The sequence below is a fragment of the Trematomus bernacchii genome, unplaced genomic scaffold (assembly GCF_902827165.1).
Source record: "Trematomus bernacchii unplaced genomic scaffold, fTreBer1.1, whole genome shotgun sequence".
Lineage (NCBI taxonomy): Eukaryota > Metazoa > Chordata > Actinopteri > Perciformes > Nototheniidae > Trematomus > Trematomus bernacchii.
In genome coordinates this window covers 141,945-158,986 of record NW_022987637.1, presented here as the reverse complement: position 1 = coordinate 158,986, position 17,042 = coordinate 141,945, and the positions used below count along the sequence as shown (strand labels likewise).

The 17,042-nt window shown below is 41.0% G+C and overlaps 2 protein-coding genes across 3 annotated transcripts in view; one reads left to right on the top strand and one right to left on the bottom strand.

Moving 5' to 3' along the window:
• Positions 1-287: 287 nt before the first annotated feature.
• LOC117484723 (conserved oligomeric Golgi complex subunit 5-like) overlaps positions 288-17,042 on the bottom strand; it is a 37,248-nt gene continuing 20,493 nt past the window's right edge. The window contains exons 6-8 of one of the 2 annotated variants that reach the window (XM_034133136.1): positions 15,345-15,465; positions 1,798-1,863; positions 288-396 (exon numbers count right to left, since the gene is read on the bottom strand). In XM_034133136.1, coding sequence (XP_033989027.1) covers positions 335-396; positions 1,798-1,863; positions 15,345-15,465 — 249 coding nt within the window. In that variant the 3' untranslated portion in view covers positions 288-334. Of the gene's footprint in view, positions 397-1,028; positions 1,539-1,797; positions 1,864-15,344; positions 15,466-17,042 lie in introns of those variants that run through there. The other variant, XM_034133137.1, reaches the window with a different exon arrangement.
• Positions 1,894-5,932, top strand: LOC117484721 (G-protein coupled receptor 22-like). The gene is made up of 4 exons (XM_034133135.1): positions 1,894-2,295; positions 3,489-3,633; positions 3,864-4,010; positions 4,782-5,932. Exons 2-4 carry the CDS (start codon positions 3,511-3,513, stop codon positions 5,832-5,834), a joined length of 1,323 nt encoding a protein of 440 aa, XP_033989026.1. The 5' UTR covers positions 1,894-2,295; positions 3,489-3,510; the 3' UTR covers positions 5,835-5,932.

Sequence of the window (17,042 nt, the reverse complement as noted above, 5' to 3'; positions counted from 1 at the left end):
GAGAGAGAGAGAGTAGAGAGAGAGAGGAGAGAGCGAGAGAGAGAGAGAGAGAGAAGGAGAGAGAGAGAGAGAGAGAGAGAGAGAGAGAGAGAGAGACACACAGAGAGAGAGAGAGAGAGGCGCACAGAGAGAGAGAGAGAGACAGAGAGAGGAGCAGAGTGAGCGAGGCGGAGGCGGAGCAGCAGTATCTGATCTCTTCTGGCTCTGTGGATGCAGCTTTCTGACTGTCCAGTTGTATCCTGAAGGGACTCACTAACAAGCATCATTGAATGATGCACTATACTAAACCTCAGCCACTCACCTGTGGGCTCTATGCAACCTTTGGGGATTGAGATTACAAAGCAGGGACGGAAAGGACCCCAATGGACCCAACGCTCACTGAGGAATGGTCTCTTTCTAAAGGTAAGCAAACACACAAGGCACAATGATGCACTTAACCTGTTTCTCCTGTTCTGATTGCAAGGCAATGTATTGCATAAAGGCACTGTCACTGACATATATATAGAATAATTAGACAAAATGAGTGGCTGTCGAACAGCATGAATATGGGTCTTCAAAAGATTAGCCGAGTTCACTGCCTTCCACAGAGACCAGTTCTCCTGTTGTAGAAAAGCTCATACAACACAAAACGAATCAGAATGTTTAATGCCACCCACAGGACAGATGCATGTTGTACAACATACAGCTAAAAGAAGGGATGAGCCAAGGCAATTTTGCACACTTTGTGCATTTAAAAAGACTGTGAAGACTTCACTGCAGCAGGCATTAAACAAGAAGCAGTCGGGGACAGGACATGAAGGCTTAGAGCCAATGTAAGGCTGCACTTAGGAATTATTATATTGTGGTTTATTATTTGATGTATTGTTTGGTCAATAAAATGTGAGAAAATATTGGAAAAAAAACCCTCATCAGTTTTTTTCATTTTAAAATGATATTTAATTTTCAGAGTAATATCTGAAAAATATATATTATACCTTGCTTAAACCTCTACAGAAATGCAGCCTGGGGTGTTTCTGGAACCTGGTTGTTGATAGTTATACTGTAGGTGGTTGGCTGGTTGGGGGCCGTATACGTTTTGCAAAGTAAAGGATACATCTTTCAACAGGTCACCTTTATCTGCAGCTGTTTCATCTCCCTGTGTGGAGCCGTTGTTGATTTGAATCAACCGCTGTAAAATGTGTTGCGTGTTGCTTTTATTATTTGAATTACAATATGTACTGTCAATAGAAAGTGACTAATACTAAGACAGCCGGCAGGAAACCAGTTTACTGTTTTCAGTGCTCATTTATTGACCGGCACATGACAAGAACCATCAAAGATAAAAGGCAAGGACAAAAACTGATTAAAAACACAAACAGGCGTCCAATTAGCACTCAAGGAGTCTGTCAGGGGATGATACAATAATTAAAATAAGGTGGGAGACATGATGCAATATATATACACCGTGGGGGGGGGCTCTGATTGTGACGTGCCAGGTTGATACTATTTAACTGAAATATGACCTGCTTCTCCTTTGCAGGACCAGAGGTGGAATGTGGCTGAGAAGGGGCATAAGGAAAGGAGATGATGAAAATAAGTCATAACATGATTCACTATTTCTTTTATGCAGTTTATGAATTTAAATGGAAATGCAGGCTGTGAATGTTCAAGAATCAAAGAATCAATCTTTTCAATTGTTCTCCAAGGATATGACCTACACACTGCTATCTGGCCTTTATTGCAACTCGATGTGAAGGGTTTAACTGGGTCAAATCCAGAGGAGCAACCACACACACTATTCTTCTTGGAACTTTCTACCTGTATCAGGACATGATGACAAAGTGTGGTGGAGCACCTCGGGACGTGTTGAGAGACGTACAATACCTGAGAAGTGGAGAGAAGTGGAGACAGTAGGGTTGGCACTGGCATCATTTTCAAGAGGGAAGCGATTGAAGGCAACAGTCCAAGGCCTGGACAATGATAGGACAGAGCAATGCCTGAAAGGAAGCATTGATGGGAGTGCACTGCACTGATGTTGCCAGCCACATGTCCCCCAACATAGCTCTCTGTGTTTCACAAACAGACTTTTCCCTTTAGCTGAGTGGTGTTACTAACCCCAAAGCAAAAACTCATGGAAGATTTTTTGTCTTTATTGTCCGTCAAATCGAAATATGTTCAATTGTAAATCAATTGGATCAAGTGAAGAGCGATCTTTTCACGTCAGAATATGGTGGGATGGTTTGACATGGCCTACAAAGTTCCTTCTGGTCGCTTCGATTGCTGCTAAACTGTAGAGGACACTGTTGGGAGGCAGTGGTGAGTTTCAGCCCAATATCAAACCTATACTCAGTTATTTTCAGTCCAAACCTTACGGCAGGGGTGTCAAACTCAATTTCATCGCGGGCCACATTAGCATTATGGTTGCACTCAAAGGGCCGGTTGTAACTATATAAATATACATATATAAATATATAATAGATATATAAAATAATGTATTATATTACATGATTGCCTCTGAATTGGATTATTATCGGTTAAGGTAATAACTTAGTAATGATCTACGTCTGAAAGCAGAAGTCCAGGGTAAATAATTGCAACTCTCTTCAGTGTGCATGTCACAAAACGAGATAAATGTACTCATATCTGTACACTGGTCAATGCCTGTGTTAAGGGGGTGGACTTTCACATTTACTTTGACGCAGACCCCCAATGCCAATGTTTGAAAGGTGGCAAAGGGTTGCAAAAATATTAGCCTTAGACAATTCAAACAATATGCCGCAAAACTATCTGCAAATCAGTATGGCACGTTTCCTATTATATAGTACTTGCCGTTGACAGCGTTCTAATATCAATATGGTCACAGACTTCACATTCTACAAAAAAGAAAATGGCGTTTGGTGTTTTTGTGCAAAATATAGTGAAGGTGTACAATGAGTAAAACCCTTTGAAATCTTTGTAATGTTTGCGATAGCGGTGTTGTCACAGAAAACAGTTTCCCTCCAAATTGTATTTAAGCATTCTGAAGAAATCACCAATGAACCCTGAATCCCAATGATATCAGGATGAGCTATATGCTAAGCACTCCTTACCAAGATAAATAATACATGTCTGGTGACTTCATGAATTATAGTACTAAGAGTAGATTTCTTTTTTAAACATATTGTTAATACATTTCATTTAGCTTTCATCTTTATCCAAAACGACTTAAGATAAATGCATAAACCATTAAGATACACTGAGAACAACAAGAAAAATGCAGATGTATTCAATTCAAATAAGCCATACCATTGTATGCTTTAAATGAGCTTAACTCTTTAGGTGTTGATATTTAAAAAAAAATGTAGGATGTGAGGTGAATACCATATTATCAAAAGCCCATTGCCAAGGCAGCACCAGCTTTAAGTTCCCTGGTCCTGTGACGGTTTACCAAATCTCTGTTTTAAAAAATGGAATGCCACATTTTTTGAATATTTGTTGAATACAGCTTTTGTCTGCCATCTGTTCTCCAGGCCTCTTCCTATTACCAGGATCATGCACACATCCCCAGTGTGGTTCTCTGCAGACACCATGAGCAACATGACTGTGCTGGACACTGCTGACCCCTATGACCTTGACATGACCTCAGACAAGGCCATTTACCCTGTCAGCTTCCAGGTAATGCTGCAGCCTCACATCTCAGATATTGATATCTTCAGAAAACTGGTACATTTCCAGGTCATTGTAGGGTCGTGAACTTGGATGTATGAAATGTCAACAAACCGTTTAAAAGATTTCCTGGTTAATAAAGTATAAATTACATTTTCCACATTACAATGAGCATGAACTATTATGACCAAAATATCATTGAATGACACTTAATGGCAACATGTTCTTTCTGTTGGTAGGTTTCTTTGACAGGCTTCCTAGTTTTGGAGATAGTTTTGGGCTTGAGCTCCAACCTGACTGTGCTTGTCCTCTACTGTATGAAACAGAACCTGATCAGCTCTGTCTCCAACATCATCACCATGAACCTGCATGTGGTGGATGTGTTGGTGAGTCCTGACCTCTATTTACATTTATCAGTTATGTTATTGCCAAAGGGATTTAACATCAAGTGGTTGGTATATTAAGACTTCTGGAGCTACAGCAGTCCGCTGCCACTAGTTTATTGCTGATGGCATTGTCTGAGAGAACAATGCCATCAGCAATACATTTGTGGCAGCAGAATGCTAGAGAGGATCGATGGATCAATCACAATGCTTTAAAAATCCCAGGGGAAAATGTGTTTTGTGACAGTTGCACCATATCAAATGGACCGCTGGGAATGTTGATGATGCAAATATTGTTGATGAAAATCAAGGCAGAAAAAACGTTATTGTCAGATATATCCTGCTGCAGGTAAGACCATCAGACCATAAGGTGCAGCCGTTTTCATTTAGCACATTAAACTACACTCCAGATATAACATTTGACTCCTAGCTAATGCTGTTAGCTCGTCCATTCCATTAGCCAGTGATCCTGGGTTGCCCATGTTAAGACGGCAGAGACACAGCTTATATATCCTTTATGCACACTAGAGCTGGAGGAGATCTCTGCTCTGCTGAGGCTCCAAGAGATACTGTAAGTTAGCTTGAGCAGCACACCAATCAACTTAGCTCGGTTCTCATTACTTTCTATTCAAATAGCTTTATTGGCATGTCAAAACATGTTGTGGCATCGCATTGCATCACAACAGTTTTGGTTCTAGTTATAACTGGTGCTAAACAAAAAATACCAAAAAGAACGTAATGTGGGATATAACTTAAATTCCCGTCTTGTTTCAGGTGTGTATATGCTGTATCCCGCTGACAGCCGTGGTGGTGTTACTTCCTTTGGAGGCGGACACAGCCATGATCTGCTGTTTCCATGAGGCCTGCGTCTCGTTTGCAAGTGTAGCGACTGCTTCAACCATCCTGGCCATCACTGTAGACCGCTATGACATCTTAGTGCGGCCGGCCAACCGTGTGCTTACAATGGGCCGAGCTGTGGTTCTACTGGGATCCATCTGGGCTCTCTCCTTTTTCAGTTTCCTGGTTCCATTTATGGAAGTGGGATTCTTCATCAACTCTGATTCAGAGTTTGTGAACCAGACTGCAGTTGTCACAGTGTCTCATACTAATGAGTATTACACAGAGCTTGGTTTGTACTATCACCTACTAGCACAGATCCCTATATTCTTTTTTACAGCTTTAGTAATGCTAGTGACTTACTACAAGATCCTTCAGGCACTTAATATTCGCATTGGAACACGCTTTCAGCACAACCTTCCTAAAAAGAGGCAAAAGAGTAAAAACACTATCTCTTTGAGCACTGCGACTCAAGTCGAGTCAACAGACGCGTCACAGAGCAGCACAGGAGTCCGGGCAGGTGGGACTGCACCTTTGGGCATGCGAGCGTCAGTGTCCGTCATCATTGCACTAAGACGAGCAGTCAAGCGGCATCGGGAGAGACGGGAGAGGCAGAGACGGGTCTTCAAGATGTCTCTTCTCATCATCTCCACCTTCTTACTTTGCTGGACTCCAATAACCGTGCTAAACACCATCCTTCTCAGCACTGGGCCCAGTGATTTAACTGTTCGCCTCCGCTTAGGCTTCCTGGTGATGGCCTATGGAACCACTATCTTTCACCCGCTCCTCTATGCCTTCACACGACAGAAATTCCAAAAAGTTTTGAAAAGCAAGATGAAGAAGAGGGTGGTGTCTGTGGTAGAAGCTGACCCTACACCCAACAATGTAGTCATCCATAACTCCTGGATTGACCCCAGGAGAAACAAGAAGGTGACCTTTAAGGACACGGAAGCCAGACAAAAGTGTCTATGCTCTCAGGATATCGAGTAATGGGAATAAAGTTAACTTGTCAATTATGTAAAGTAATTGGGAATTTACCTGTTAAACGGGCTTTTTTTTTCACGAAACTGTGTTTTAGGGCTTCTTAAAATGTAATAAACTATGAATGTGTCATACTCACTTAACGGGAAGAAACTAAGCTAACTGACGAGATGAACCATTTTTACCGAAACAAAACACAAGTCTCACAAGAAGCGTCTAAATGAGCCCTGAGCGAGAAAATGCTAACGCACTTAGCACAGAACTCTAGGTATAAATCGATCGATATACTAATCGGATCTGCACAAACAAGCTTTGCTAGCAAGCTGAGATTCCACAGATTCTAGAAATATAAGTATCATCACTGAGCAATCAGAACTCGCGACAGGGGAAGCAAATACAGACAACACACGACGTAGCTTTAGGCAGCAAAAAACGGAGATATGCTCACCTTTTGCTGTTATTCTGATCAAAAGTTGTGTTCAATGAGATTAAAACGAGAAAAACGTGGCTGAAAGCTAATCCATAGGTTAATCCAATGTGTCTGTCACTTTGAAAAAATTATTGATAATCCATAATTCAATTTTTATGTCAAAAACTGAGTTTTCATATTAGCTGCTAATGATAGCTTCCAGAGTGTATGGCAGCTTCCTGTTTTGGGATTTCTGGCTAGGCGTCACTCTCACTCCTTATTTGGTAATGTGTGTGTATGTGGAACTTCCCCTCGAGGGGAGGCCAGAGATAGGTCAAATCCACCCAAATGACCCCAGAAGTGTTTTTTTTTGTGCCAAATCTCTCTAAAAAGGTCAAATGTCACTTGTTTTTGCATCAATCTTGATACAGGGTACTTATATGTTATAGTTTGGATTCCTAAAGCTTTTAGTCTACTATCCCATCATTCAAGGGTGGTTATCACTATAAGTAATGTTTTTTTTTTGGATGGACAAACATTTACATTTTTTTACTATGTTCAATCTGAATTTACTTTAAAATTAAAAAAATCTATATTGATTCTGACTCTTCTACATCCAACTCACAGGTTTATCATTGCTTTGAGAAAAAAGATTATTAATTTACCCCTTTTAGAAGTGAAGTTATAGTCATTTGTTCTGGGAATGTCATTTTCGAGTCTGAGACCTGGAAAACAGGCTCAGGGCTTAGCAGGTTAAAGGAATGTAACAGTCCATGGCACAAACAACCGGTGTTTAGATGAAGATTATGAGTATTGTTTATGCAAAGAGAGAGATCGGAAATATTTTTGGAAAAACACAGGAAATAATAATACAATGATGGAGAATATTGTATTCAACAAGTCTAACCAGCTAAATACACATGTGCTCAATAACAATGTGGTCTGAGCAGTTTACCTAATGAATAATACATTTCTGAAAAGATGTGTTCCTTGAGATCAGAGGAATAAAGAGATAACGTTAAAATAAAAAGTGAAACAATTGGCTGAATATGTGTGAGTTAAAGAATTGCATTTAAAGTTGTTTTTTTCGTCAGTACAAAAAATGTCCCTGAAGGGTACGAGCCATGATCGATGAGTGTCATTTGTTGCTATACACTTAAGAATTACATGGAGTATATGGAGCACTGCAGAAGTGCGTAATGTTTTCTGGTTAGTGCATTATGAGACAAATGTTTATGTACAGTGATAGAGTACCTTGATATTGCTTGTCACCTCTTTGAATAAACAATTAAGAATCTGTATGCCTCTCAATGTAGATCTGGATACAGGGAGTACATCAGGCCAGAGGGGGGAGATTAACACGTAAAATGTTGTTTCTTCCCAACTTTCCCCAGTTTTGTCCTGTAGTAATTTATTTATTTATTCTGCGCTTGAAAACAATTGGATTTTCTTCTAAAAAGATATCTCTGTCCTCCTGACAACTCAAACGCTCGCAGGGCCACTAGGTGGCGATAAAGGTTATCAAGTAACCGCAGTTTGGGAAAATCTACAACTTTGAATGAGTTTTACAAATCTCCAGTGTAAGGAATCTAAAATGTGTCTGTGTGTCCAGGCCACTACAGTGTGAACCATAACACACACAGAGCAGCAAAGCCCTCTTGAAAAATTGTTGGAATTGTTGAACAACAAGCGACCTGGCACAGCAGAGACCAGAACCACCTCAAGAGCTGCAGAACACTCAGGACGCTGACCCCATTTAAAAGGTCTTTGCAGTCAATGGAATATCCCCCAAGCAGAGTGTGTGTGTGTGTGTGTGTGTGTGTGTGTGTGTGTGTGTGTGTGTGTGTGTGTGTGTGTGTGTGTGTGTGTGTGTGTGTGTGTGTGTGTGTGTGTGTGTGCGTGTGCGTGCGTGTGTGTGTGAAGAAGTGGTCACAGCCTAGCAGGCGTAGGCTGTTGAAAGCACTTGCCCTTCTGATCCCCTTCTGTCACACAATGCCTGTGATAACTAAGGGAAGTACTGCACAGATAGCTGTAGTGGTTGCATTCAATGCATCAATATCACTATTTGTCAGCTGACACCAGAAGGTCACAAATTCTTCTGAACCTAGCCAGCAATTGTTGGACAAAACAAACGTATCATACACCTCCCAATAATGGCATCATTACAGTCTTAAATGTACCATGAAATGGTTTAATCATGAATAACTGTGAAAGGGTGGTTGCGCAAATATTTTTTATATTTTGTACCTTCTAGTAAAGGATTAAGGACTAACAACAAAGATTCACATTATTTTCAGTAGCTAGCCAATTCAAGTGCTACTTTCATTAAATATTTAACAGGCATCCAAGAATCTGAGTAAATAAATAAGTATTTGATCCCCTGCAGATTTTGTAAGTTTGCCCACTTGCAAATAAATGAACAGTCTATAATTTTAATGGTAGATTAATATAAACAGTGAGAGTCAGAATATCTAAAAGAAAATCCAGAAATTGACATTATATAAAAGATAAAAATGTATTTGCATTTAACTGTGGGAAATAAGTATTTGATCCCCTTGCAACAAACAAGGATTCTGGCTCCCACAGACCGGTTACATGAGTCATCTTCCTTTAAGAAAGTACTCCTAATATCAACTTGTTACCTGTATAAAAGACACCTGTCCACAGAATCAATCAATCAGATTCCAACCTCTCCACCATGGACAAGACCAAAGAGCTGTCTAAGGACCTCAGGGACCAGACTGTAGACCTGCACAAGGCTGGGACTGGCTACAAGACCATCAGAAAGCAGCTTGGTATGATTATTCAGAAATGGAAGAAAGACAAAATTAGCATCAATAGCTGGGGCTCCACACAAGATCTCGCCCCGTGGGGTATTGATGATCATGAGAAAGGTGAGGGATCAGCCAAGAACTACACAGGAGGAACTTGTTAATGATCTCAAGGCAGCTGGGTCCCCAAGAAAACTATTGGTAACACACTACACCATAATGGATCAAATCCTGCAACACCCGCCAGGTCCTCCTGCTCAAGAAGGCACATGTACGAACCGTCTGAAATTTGCCAATGAATATCTGAATGATTTAAGTCGCATTTACACCAGCCTTGTATAGTCCGGTTGAATCGAACCCTGGTGCTTTCAGCCGTTTGGTGCGGTTCGTTTGGGTTGGTTTGAACACAGTCCGAGACCTTTGAAGTGAACTAAACAACCGGACTCAGGTCCGCTTAAAAGAGGTGGTCTCGGACCGCTTGCAAGTGAACTGGAGCGGTAGCTGGTGTGAACGCAGTCCGCACCAAAACACAGGAAGTGTAGTATTTACGAGTCACAAGAACGCGGATGTCTTCAAAATCTTTAGCGGAAGAGTGAAGCAGAATGAAGTGTTGAACAGTGTCGTTCAAACTAAAAATGCTCCGTCAACTATACATAAAAGCCAGAGCCACCTGTCGTCGGTGAAACCTCCTCCTTACTGCAGAACGTCTCATTATATCATATGTGTTATAATGTTTTTTTATCGCACGTCGTCTGATTATATAATCATATGCGCCGTCAACTAGAGTCTGTTGATATGCTCTCCAGATTAACAGCAGCATGAAAATAACCTGCCAGTGCTCCATGGCGGAGGCTACTATGCTGACTATAACCCCCAGAACACCATGCCCACCGTCAAGCATGGAGGTGGTAACATTCTGCTTTGGGGGTGTTTCTCTGCTAAGGGGACAGGAGGACTTCCCTGCATCGAGGAGAGGATGTACAGGGACGTCAAATCTTGGCCGATAGCCTCCTTCCCTCAGCCAGGACACTGAACATGGGTCATGGATGGGTCTTCCAGCAGGACAATGACCCTGAACATACGGCCAAGGCAACACAGGAGTGGCTAAAGAAGAAGCACATTTAGGTGATGGAGGGGCCTAGCCAGTCTCCGGACCTTAATCCCATAGAACATCTGTGGAGGGAGCTGAAGCTTCCAGAGGCCAAGCATCAGCCTGAAAACCTGAAGGATTTGGAGAGGGTCTTCAGAGAGGAGTGGACCAACATCCTTCCTGAGATGTTCACAAACCTCGAGACCAACTACAACAGCGGTTTTCAAAGTGTGAGGCGCGCCTCCCCTGGGGGGCGCCAGAGAGCTTCAGGGGAGGCGCAGCGTGAGAAAAAAAACAACGAGAAAAAGACGAGTAAAGTGACACTTGCACACTTTTGGCTGTCTGTGGAGACCGAGTTCCCCCACCTCGCCAAAAGGGCTGTAAAAGTGCTCATTCCCTTCACCTCCACCTACCTGTGTGAGTGCGGGTTTTCCGCATTGACTTTGATCAAAAGCAAGTGCCGGTGTTGTGCCAAATTATGCACCCCCGTCATGAAATGCCCCCCTTGTCACGGGAACGCGCATTTCTAAATGACACGTTTACACCTTAAAACGATGTTTAAAACGAAAAGTAAACTTTCAGGGTTTTTATTAATGGTAATTTTCAGACTGTGAGTTGTTTAGTGGTAGCTCATATAGTCTTGATTGTTGTGGTTAAACTTTTCGCTCCGTATTTGATGGTAGTGGTGTCGAAATTCATTCGTCACTTCCTTTTCAAATTTTTTTTTAAATCTTTTTTTTTTGTTATTATTGTTACGTCCTGTCTGTATACACGTGCTTTAAAATGTATTGTTTAATTTTACATATTTGTCACATAATAATCAAAATATATGTTTACAAATGTTACATAGTCTTTGTCAGCATATTTTTAAGGGGGGCATGACAGGGGGGCATAATTTGGCACAACACCGGTCAAGGCTGCAGCCAGAGGATGATCGTTTATTCCTGTGTGCATCAAAGACGCAGACTCATTGTTCCCACTAAAGTAGGGGTGAGTGTAATAAGGAGGCACAGTTAACGTTCAGTGTGTTGCCGGGAGCATATAAGGATGTATCCACGATGTTGAAACTGTAAAAAATGTTTAAAAAATATGTGTTGAGAACACGGCGTGCGAAAAATATACGGGTCGTGCTACAGCTAAATGTTCCTGTCCTCTGTAAGAAGGTGTCGGCGACTGACATGCAAGGAAGAACGGCTGTCCACAGGCTGTTCCAACTGTAACAACTTTATTAACTTCCAGGGTAGTGAATTGAACATGCTATTGTAATTGGGTGTGTGGTATATTTTCGTGCACGGACACGCATGTTCCACAACACACAAACTGAACAACACTCAATTTTCCGATCGCTACCACTGTCCTTGCGATCTTGTTATAACAACAAAGTGCACGTTACTGATGCAATATGGTTGAGACCATTCGGGCTTATTCTGGGGTGCAAGGAATAGTCCAAGTAGTGGGGGAGTTTTATACAATATGTTTAAAACATAAAGATAAAAAGGTTTTAAAAAGTTATTGTTTAATGTTTTAAGGAGGTGACGCTACTCAGCCAATCAAATCGGTGCAGTCAGTGAGTCAGCACGATAGATTCAAACACACACACAGATACGAGACAAGAGGAGAGAAACAGTCTTCATTTTCTCTTACTGGACCTCTTTGAAATGCAATTGAATACCCCTGCATTATAGCAACAACAACAATAATAATAATAATAATAATAGCAATAATAATTGGGAGGGGGGGCGCGGCTGTTCTTATGTTCTCTGAGGGGAGGCTCACCTTCCCACACTTTGAAAACCCCTGAACTACAAGAAGCGTCTGACCTCTGTGTGTCCAACAACGGTTTCTCCACCAAGTACTAACACATGTTCTGCAAGGGGATCAAATACTTATTTCCCAGTTAAATGCAAATACATGTGTATCTTTTATATAATGTCAATTTCTGGATTTTCTTTTTGATATTCTTACTCTCACTGTTTATATAAACCTACCATTAAAATTACAGACTGTTAATTTATTTGTAAGTGGGTACATTTACTAAATCTGCAGGGGATAAAATACTTGTTTCCTCCACTGTATGTTTGTACTATACAGCAATGAGAAGCCTCCTATAGTCACACTGTATTATCATCAGATGAGCAAAGACCCTGCTTGGCAAATTTGTTTTTCAAGTTCCAATTAAAACATTTAATTTCGAATTAGCAATGACTTTTACAGCAAATAATATGCTTAAAATCATGTGAACTGTTTGAAATTCCCTGAGTTTCTGTATTAGTTGGTCATAAAATGTAATCTGATCTTCATCAAGTTCATCAAGTATAGACAAACGTAATGTGCTTATGCTAAGTGAATCATTGGATTGAATAACCAGTTGAGTGTGGTGTGAAAGGCTCTCTTGAGAGAAAGCATCTCTATTGCCCCTTTCACACCAACGCGGTTCCAGGGCCGGTTCGGAGCTTGTGCCTGATAAGCACCCATTTTTCCTGTTCACACCGCAGCGGTGCCGGCTCTTTTCCCTGAAAACCGGTTCTTACCAAGCTCGAAAAAATTGTCGGTCTAGAAGCAAGAACCGCATACGTCACGCTTACGTCGGAGGGGGGCGAGATTAACCTAAGCTAACAGTTTATGGCGAGTACGGCAAATACAAGTTGTAACCAGCAGTAGCTCTGAGCAAAGTGACTAGAACGCAACCACACACTTATAAAAAAAACACACTTTATAAAGTCAGGCAACACTAACCAGGCTTCGTGTGATTCTGTTCATTTGTACCTTACTTTGACCATCCGTTCTCTGTTATTGATCATTGTGGAGAGCAGGCAGACGTTTTGTTTTGTATTATAGCAGCTATCGGATGGAATCAATACATGGGCTGCACAGGTTGTCATGTCCGACTATCACAAGTAGAATCATAATGAAAAATACGCCGGTAAAATGTGACTGTAGAAAACGGCTTATGCCACATTAGGACAGCAACAAGTAGTCAAGATAGTCAGTTTAGCTTCGGTTGCTATGCTAACATCACCCATTTTATATCAGAGACACTTTCATAAAAGCGTTGTGATTAGGGGTGTAACTGTATCCGTATTCGTCCCGAACCGTCACAGTTCGGCACATGCAGTCACACAACGAATACGCCTTTTTTATGAGTGGGAAAAAAGTCTGTCACTCAGGGCAGTATCCATTACACTATATATAATCCAGGGGGCGGTATTGCGCCTAAAAGCTGTTTGCCAGCCGCCCTTAAACAACAAAGAACAAGAAGAAAACAACAAAACGAACAAAATACAAGAAGAAGAAAAGTTAGTATGGCGATTTCAGATAACACACAGGAGCTAGAAGACCCACCTGCTTCTTTTAAATCAGCTGTGTGGGAACATTTTGGGTTCCCTGTGGACTACAACAACGATGGAGTGCGAGTGGTGGATCGGACGAGGACGGTGTGTCGGCGTTGACAGCGGTGCGGTATGCTAATGGTAACACACGCCAAACATGCTAAATCATATCAGAAGGCATCACCCAGATTTGCCAATCACCGGAGCCCGGCAAAAGACAACAGCAGTTCAACAGCTTATCCCCGCTGTTTTTAAGAAGCCAATAGACATGAAAGCCGAGAGACCAAAATAAATAACGGAAGCTATTGGCATATATATTTCAATTGCTATGCGCCCTTGAAACACTTTATAATTTATTATGTAATATTTTCAAGACATTCTTTTTAGTTTTACAGCTTGATGAAACCTTTTTGTTTGACATCAGCCATTGTAGATAATATGGCCATCTGAGTGTGTGTGGTACTGTTTGTGGTTTGTTTTTAACTGTGTAATACAGTTAATTATTCAAAATGTTCCTTATTTGTATACTGAAACTTGCTCTACTGTTCAAAATAAATAACATCAAACCTGGAATTATGCATTTGGGACTCTTTTTTGCTTTTTCTTGTTGTACCGAACGCGTACCGAACCGTGACCCCCAAACCGAGGTACGTACCGAACCGTGAATTCTGTGAACCATTCAACCCAGTCTCACGACATTTCGTGTAATAGTCACGAAATTAATTTAATCTATTGATTCGTGTTCACCAACACGATTTTCGCATTTTTTTCGTGTCACACAGAACGATTTTAAATGCAATGTATTTCTATTGGTAGTATGTTTCGTGCCTGCACCACGTCTTTTTGTCCGGTCGGGTCTTGGAATACCAGAAGCTGTGTGGTTCATAAAAACATTTTCTTACTCAATATCTTACCCTAAGCCTAACCCTATCCCTTTTATTTTAAATTGTATAATGTCTGAGTTTTTTTGCCGTCCGCGAGGAAAAGAAATGGCTCAGAGCCTCAGAATACTGAAATATGTATTTTTTTTAATCTTTTTTTCCTTCTAATTTGTTATTATTTGGTGCAGGCACGAAACATACTACCAATAGAAATACATTGCTTCTAAAATCGTTCTGTGTCAGAAAACTGAAATCTGTATTTTTTTTTATCTGTTTTTCCTTCTAATTTGTTATTATTTACATTGCTTTTAAAATCGTTCTGTGTGACACGAAAAAAATGGCAAAATCGTGTTGGTGAACACGAATCAATAGATTAATTTCGTGACTATAACACGAAATGCCGTGAGACTGTGTTGAACCATTACACCCCTAGTTGTGATGCCAAACAGCGTCAATTCATACTGACACACATTAATTTATGGGGAATTGGGGATATTTATCAGCTGCTTGTGTGACAGTCAGACAGTGAATACTTTCCAGCCGCTGCTGTGAGTTAGCGGGAGAATAAACTCCGGTGGACGAGCAGCACTGCAGCGGTCGGTAAATACCGCTGAAACGCATTAATAAACAATGAATTGTTGTTATGAGCGCCATTGGGGAGAAAATCAGCGACGTAAACGGTGACGTCATGACGCAGCAGCGGCAGCACCAGTCGGGCTCTGGGCGGTGTGAACAAAACGGGGGCTGAAAAGAAAAAACGGTTCCGAACCAGAAGAGCGCAAGCACGGAGCTAGAACGGGAGCTGCGTTGGTGTGAAAGGGGCATATGGGGCTAATGTCTGAGCACTGATTGGGCCACTCCTAAAGGAGGATTTTCAGTTTTAGATATAATTCTGTAGTAGATTTGTAGAGTTTTCTGTAAGAATCTGCACTGGTGAAGGGACAAACCTACTGGATGTACTGCTTGCTGGTACACTACAGCAACTGTTGTAGTTGTGTAGAAAGAGAATTGTACCTTAAATAAAGATGCCTGTCCTTACCTAGTTCGTTGAGGCTCTGTGCAGCCTTGGTGATCTCCCTGCTGCCCCCCTGCAGCTGGCCCTGCAGCCTCTTGCTGAGGTACAGGATCCGTATGATCCTCCGCAGCAGGTCACAGGCCACCTGGAGCAGGAAGAGATGGACGAGAAAACATGGTGAGATACGTGACGCAAGCTTCAACCCAATATCCAGGGCATAAGCAGTAAATATAGCTCAGATCAGAATGAAAGATTAATTATTATTGAATAATTCACTTTGTTTGATCAGGGAGCAGCACTTTGGTTAAATGGTTCTCTCCTCTTCTCAAAAACATAGTGTACATTTTAAGAAAACACTGAGCGATCTGGTTTGTCAGTAATGCTTGCTTTCAAAGCCAGGCAGAGCTACAAATACTACACTTTATGGTTGCTATGCCAATGCATAGCAATGGTAACCATGGATATATTCCTGCTCTTTAACTACACCATGTATCTGGAGGAAATACAGAACTTATTCATTTTGGGTAGACCAAGTTCAACAAAGATGGAAAGCAAGAAAAGGTTTATTGAGTTGTGCATGTGTAAAACCCTGAGAGAAGGACAGCCCACTTTAAATAACTGACAGCAAGAAGGATGTAAGTTTAATGATAGGTGGTTAGAGGAGGGGTGAAGGATAAGCTGGAGAAGAAGGAGAAGGAGGAAGAGGATGAACAAAGGTGTATCTAGGGGGTGAGGGCCTCTGTGATGCTGTGTCCACCTGTCAATCAGACTGAGTATGAGTATAATATATATATATATATATATATATATATATATGGTGTGAATCGATTCAAATATTTAATAGCGTTGACCACTATAACAATCTGATTAATCAGGACTAATCACAAGTATAAATTTATAGAATGTATCCCGCCGAAATACAGGAGTAAGTTGGGATCAAACTTGGTAATGTGATTCATTTGCGTTCATTTCGAATGGACTCTGCACATTTGTTCCAGCTTACTGCTAAATACCAATTAAACCAATGACTTGACTCCCAATATTGTTTTAAAAATACTTTTATTGATTTAAAAAATCATCTTATTGCTTCCTCTATTCTCTTTTTCACTGGAGAAGCTAAGCCAAAGTGAATCCAAAGTTTCTCTCCACAAAAATAAAAAGTGTATCTTCAAATAGTATCCCACAGTCTTTTCTGACGGAGGAACACAGATGTTTTTTTTCAGCCACCGCTGACGATGAATTGACCAGACTTCTTTCGGATAGACCGCATATAGTCCCTGGATCAGACCACCCTTAGAAACGGCCCGCCATCCGAGCAGCTGTATTCTAGCGAGACATCTGAAATTCCAAATTGACCAAAATAATTGTGTATTCAACTTAGCGTGTAATAAAAAGGTGAAACAAACTGTTCACACCGAACCTGTTTGGGGTTATGTAAATACAAACTGAGGTCCGTGTGGGCTGGTTCAGATCAAACAACTAAAACAACCCTCTGTTAAGCCCAAGACGGTCGACTTGTATATATTTAACTTTTCAGTTCTGATTTATTTTCTATTTCTATTTTATGTTTGTTTATTTTCTTCTCTTTATATTATTCAAATGATGAGCAATGCCTTGTTTACTGCTGTGACTAAAACAATTCCCAATTTGGGATCAATAAAGTATATCCTATTGTAACCCATATGAAATATAGGGCTACTAGACCCCTTTTTGTCATTTTGT

Bases quoted from the DNA above. Each gene is read 5' to 3' on its own strand.
- LOC117484721 (XM_034133135.1), top strand. From the start codon at position 3,511: ATGCACACATCCCCAGTGTGGTTCTCTGCAGACACCATGAGCAACATG. The intron at 3,634-3,863 runs GTAATGCTGCAG...TTCTGTTGGTAG, and splicing joins TTTACCCTGTCAGCTTCCAG to GTTTCTTTGACAGGCTTCCT. The intron at 4,011-4,781 runs GTGAGTCCTGAC...GTCTTGTTTCAG, and splicing joins TGCATGTGGTGGATGTGTTG to GTGTGTATATGCTGTATCCC.